The 5,200-nt window shown below is 32.8% G+C and overlaps 1 protein-coding gene across 1 annotated transcript; it reads right to left on the reverse strand.

Moving 5' to 3' along the window:
• Positions 1–1,529: 1,529 nt before the first annotated feature.
• On the reverse strand, positions 1,530–3,861 carry LOC120091838 (small ubiquitin-related modifier 1). Its single transcript, XM_039049980.2, has 3 exons — positions 3,504–3,861; positions 1,887–2,036; positions 1,530–1,795 (listed from the first exon to the last, which is right to left on the reverse strand). The coding sequence occupies exons 1-3, from the start codon at positions 3,582–3,584 to the stop codon at positions 1,724–1,726; spliced, it is 303 nt and encodes a 100-aa protein (XP_038905908.1). The 5' UTR covers positions 3,585–3,861; the 3' UTR covers positions 1,530–1,723.
• Positions 3,862–5,200: the final 1,339 nt, after the last annotated feature.

Genomic DNA, 5,200 nt, shown 5'->3' on the forward strand with positions numbered 1-5,200 from the left:
TATAATCAATTAATCCATTAATATCAATCAACTATTCTTATTTAATTTTAATTAATTATTTAAATATAAATATATTATTTAGACTTAATAAATTTTAACTAATAGAATAAGTTTGGTAGCGAATCACGAAATCTTGGCAATCTTCTCTATCTATGAGTCCGCTTTAAAATCGTCCACCTTGCACCCACCCCGAGTATATATGCTTCAACAGAAATTAAACAATGATAGATTGATACAACAGAAACCTGTAAAATGCCCACCTATAACCCATAACCCAGGATGTTCCAAAAATAAGGTAGGCCAGGTGAATTCAATAATTATTGTATTAATTATTTTCTTGCAGTAATTATTTAATTTTAGTTTCTATATACAAAATTAGTAAAACAAACACAAATATTTAATATTAAACATTAATTATCCTACATATCCAAACACATATATTAATTATCTTAAATATTTAGGACATGTTTGGTAGACAATTTAAATCAAAAATTTAAAAATAAACTAAATTTCAATTTAATTAATTGTTCAAAACGTTGGTTTTAGATATTTCACTATATGAACATCAAATTTAAGTTGTCTATCAAATGCTTATTTGGTGAACATAGTAAATCTTAAAACATAAAACATTATCAAAATCACATACCAAACAGACACTTCTTATCCACACACAAAACAATATTTGTGATTCAAATGGATGGCTAAGGATTTTTAACCAAACAACCATTTATTTCAAATTCAAGCTTTAATAAATAATAGAATTGAGTGTTTTCTTTAAATTTTTGCCTAGTGATGTCTTGCAAACCTTGTTTTAATCTTGAATGTTAGAAGCCTTCAATTCACTTAGTTCCACAATTGCTAGTGTCAATTACATTAGGTTTGTATCATCCCCTTAATCCCCCACCTCTATCAATCCTCACTTACTCCCTCCATTGGATCCCGTTCAGGAGGGCAATTGTTTTCCCCTCACACAAGCGTAAAAGAAAAATTGTATTATCAATCTCGAAGTCAAAGGTACAAATGAACAAACACAGACTTTCCAATCCCATCCTGATTAAAATTGTTAATCTTCAAAGAGTTTCACAAGTTGAAGAAGATTCTTGTGCTTCTCCAAGAGATATGGAATCATTTCGTAATTCAAATAGCAAAGCAAAGAGCTTTCTTGATCAATATTTTTCAGTTGTTTATTCATTAAAACAAAGCACTAAGTAGTACCATCTTCAGATTGATTATGAGACAGAAAACAACTGACCTATAGCAAAACCTTCGTTTCCTCCATGATTTTGGAACCTCTTAGAACATCAGGGCGGTGGATGCGACCTTGTACTGCTTTGAAAAACAATGTCCATCTCTGAACAGAAAAACATTGAAGCCTTCTTGGTGAAACCCTGTACATATTTGAAGCTTCCTTCACAAGTACTGTTATTTTACCTTTTGAAAAGTTTCATGTCCCAGGAAGAAAGATTCACAAGCCAAACATAATCACATTGTAACTTCAGGATGTACTCAGAAAAATGAAACAGCAGGAATCGACATCAACAGCATTTACATATATAAAGAAGTCCAACAAAGTCTCTCTCTTCTAGAGAAATGGAAGATGCAGAAATCGTAATCGTAATTTATAGACAACATCCAGCAGCAGAAGTTCAGCATATACTAGCAGTAGTAAGAGAACTATAGAATTCCAAATGATGTTTTAGGAACTATATTGTCTGAGATTAACTTAGATAACAGCACCTCCACCTCCAGTCTGATGAAGCATTGCATCGATCTCATCTCCATCCTCCATTTCCAGCTGTGAGGTACATAAATAATGCATGAAAACGAAACTAGAAAACAGTTTATCATGAGTTAATTTCTGAGCACAATCAACGAGATGATGATACCTCTTCCGGAGTCTGCTCTGCACGCAGTCGGCGGCCGTCAAACAAGAATGCAATGGAGTTCAAATCAACCGACTGCCTGTCACAGTAAGCATTCATTAGCTTCTTCAGTTGGGTACTCCTTTTGATCCGGAAGAAAACTTCATTCCCATCCTACAAAAACATAGCCACAGATAAGAAGATAAATCTAGATTCACACAAAGCAGCTTGCTATGCTAGATCACAATTTTTAAGACAAGTTAACTTTAAAGAGAGAAAATCCACTGTAACAGTTGCATATAGTTCGAACATCAAACCCCATAATCTATCTACAAATCGAGCAATCTAGCATTAGTTCAGAAAACTTCATTGATTGAACATCTCAACTCTAGGAGAGGACTATGCACGAAAGCTAAGAAGCACAAAAACTTTAGTTTGCCTAGCATGTCCGTATCCAACACGTGCTAGACACTTGTTGGACACGTATCGGATACTTGTTAGTGCAACAAATGGGTTAGACATGCATAGAACACTTGTTGAGTAGACTAGAAATACGTGTATGACAATAATAATAAATTTTGAGTGTGGAATACATCAAACTGATTTTCTAAGCATACAAATGTATCAATCCATTTACTTTGAATTTTCTTCTAATATAAAAATTATATATATTTTAAAACATGTATATTTTAATAAATGTGTCCTTGCCATGTCCATGTCCTAGTTCTTTTTAGAAAATGACAAAAAATGAGGTGTCGCCGTGCCCGTGTCGTATCCCTATGTCGTATCCATAAGAAAGCATGCCCAGTCCATTAAAGCAGAACATAGCAAAAACCCAGCATGGATGAACTGTAAGGGACCAGGGCAAAGCAAGATAAAGCATTGCTGCATTTTCCATCTTCTCCCCAATACAAAATTAGTCACGAAGATACCATCCTTAAGGCAAAAACTGTCAATTCAACCGAGACTGAAGACAGAGAATGTAGATCCAAAGACTTCAAGTCCCAACTTTAATAGCTTCCAAGCAGTGTGTACAGAGCAACATGCATAACAAATGTTCTGTGATCTGACCCATTGGTTAAGATTTGGAGTATTGAGTGAGATTATAGTCAAAATTCTAGGTTTCATGCAAAGTTTCGCAATAGTTTAATAAGGTGGGAACAGATGCCACAGGTCTGAAGAAAAATCATTCACAACTAAATATTCCTTGACAGTTCATATTGCATCTGATTACTCACCCAATAAAGAACAGAAACCTATCAGTAGTCCATCAAATTCATAAAAAAGAAAAACCCTATCATACAAGTACATATAGTTCTAATAAACATTCAACAGAGAAAACCATGTCTACAAGATATATCAAGAAGTTCTGAAAAACACTGTAACAAACAAAACCCAAAATCACTAAACCGATCCCAAGCAAAAAGCATGCAAATTCCTCACAACCCATTACAGATTGGAACGTAACAAACGGATTGAAATAACTTAAAGTCATATTCCCCTGCAATACTAAATTCTCATAACTTAAAAAAAAAAAAAAAAAAAAAAAAAGGAGGAACCCCAACTAGAAAAATGACAAAACACGGAGAAATAGAAGAAATCACAAGGGAAAAAAGCTGAAAGTTGGGAAGTTGAAGAAACCTGGCCCTTGACTTTGAGGTTGATATGAGCCGATTGATCAGTAGGCTTCTTGTCTTCTTCTTGATTGGTAACGCCCGACATTATTTGAAGTTGGAAGAAGGGAAAATTTCTGGGATTTGATCTTTACCGATTTCTCAGCGAAGAGTGAAAAAGGGTTTGAAAAATCTCGCAAGTGCTCTTCGCCTGGTTTTGCACTATATGCGACGCTGAGTCTTCAAGGGAAAGTGGGTGGAACTTTTGAGGTTCTAAATTGACGGTCACGATTCGTTCTTGGATTCATTGATCCAACGTACACTAATATTAGGAATGATGGAATTAAATTGCCGTAGAAACGACGCAGTTTAAAATGCTTTGCCAGTTTTCCTTGTATTTTCCTTTATTTATTTTTAAGGAAAGATGTATTGGGTGGATTATTTTATTTGATAGTGGCGTTGGAAAGAACATTCTGATTTGAAGAACAATAGTACTTTGGTTAGCTTAGCTCGATAATTCACATAGCATTTTTGAGGTTGAAATTCCATCTTCTATTTTTTAATTATTATATTAGAAAAAAAATGTACGATTCATTTTCATGCACTATCTTTAATTATAAAAGAAAAAGATACTTAAAAAATATATTTTTAAAAAAAAATGTTTGCTATTTGCGTTCGAGTGAGGTACACAAAGACACAAAGTTTGTTATATGACCACTTATAACGTATATATAAAGTTATATAATTTTTATTTAAATACAATTATAATATTGATAAATAAGATTTACAAGATGAAAGGTTTTATGACATTTATTACATTTATGTCAAAATATATAGACTCTATCTATTACATTTGTTTGGGAATATGAAATGATCTTCTTACACTACAAGAATTTTTACTTGTTCCGACTTTTTCTCCGACACATCAATTTTCGTCGGCATAGACTGGTTTCTCCCGACGTAATTTTAATTTGTCAGCCAAAATGAAGCACCTAAGTTTTTTTTTTTTACATATTTATGCCGACACAATTAGACACTTATCCCGACGCACAACCCTCTAACTCCATGTCCACAAGTATAGTTTTTTTCTTCCATCTCCCTCATTCACTTTTTCTTTGCAAGCTTGGAGGTCCGGCGGCCGCATGCTTCTTCGATGTCAGCAATTGCACGCTCTTCCAACTCCGACAATCACATGCTGTAAGTTTACCAATTGTGTTAACATAATGCTTTCTTTTGTTGATTAACATTGATTTTTCTTTTAAAAAAATAAGTTAAATGGTTGGGTATTAGAGTATCATTGACTAAAATAAAGACCTAATTGAAACTTCTAAATTGTATATTAGCTCATTTCCAACAACTATTTTCTCCTCTTTTTCAAATTATTAAAATGAATGCATTAGGAAAGAAATGAAAAAAGAACACACTTTTTACATTACATTAGTGTGTTTAACTATGGATAGTAACTTGTAGTTGAATAAACTCTTTTTTCTCTATCTTATTTGTATTTGTAGCATCAATTTTAAACACTTACCTTGTCATTGTTATTTTTTTACAAATAGTTAAAAAAAAATGGGTTGAAAAGATTTGAACTATATGGATGATTATTAGAATTTTGACATGCCATTAGTATGTGACTTATGTTGATGGAAAAAATAGAAAGTAAAATTTAGAAAGTTAGAGAAAGAAACTCAATTACTTATTTAATAAATGTAAAAGGGTGTGTTG

The sequence above is a fragment of the Benincasa hispida genome, chromosome 11 (assembly GCF_027475165.1).
Source record: "Benincasa hispida cultivar pf3 chromosome 11, pf3_genome.v1.1, whole genome shotgun sequence".
NCBI classification, from domain to species: Eukaryota; Viridiplantae; Streptophyta; class Magnoliopsida; order Cucurbitales; family Cucurbitaceae; genus Benincasa; species Benincasa hispida.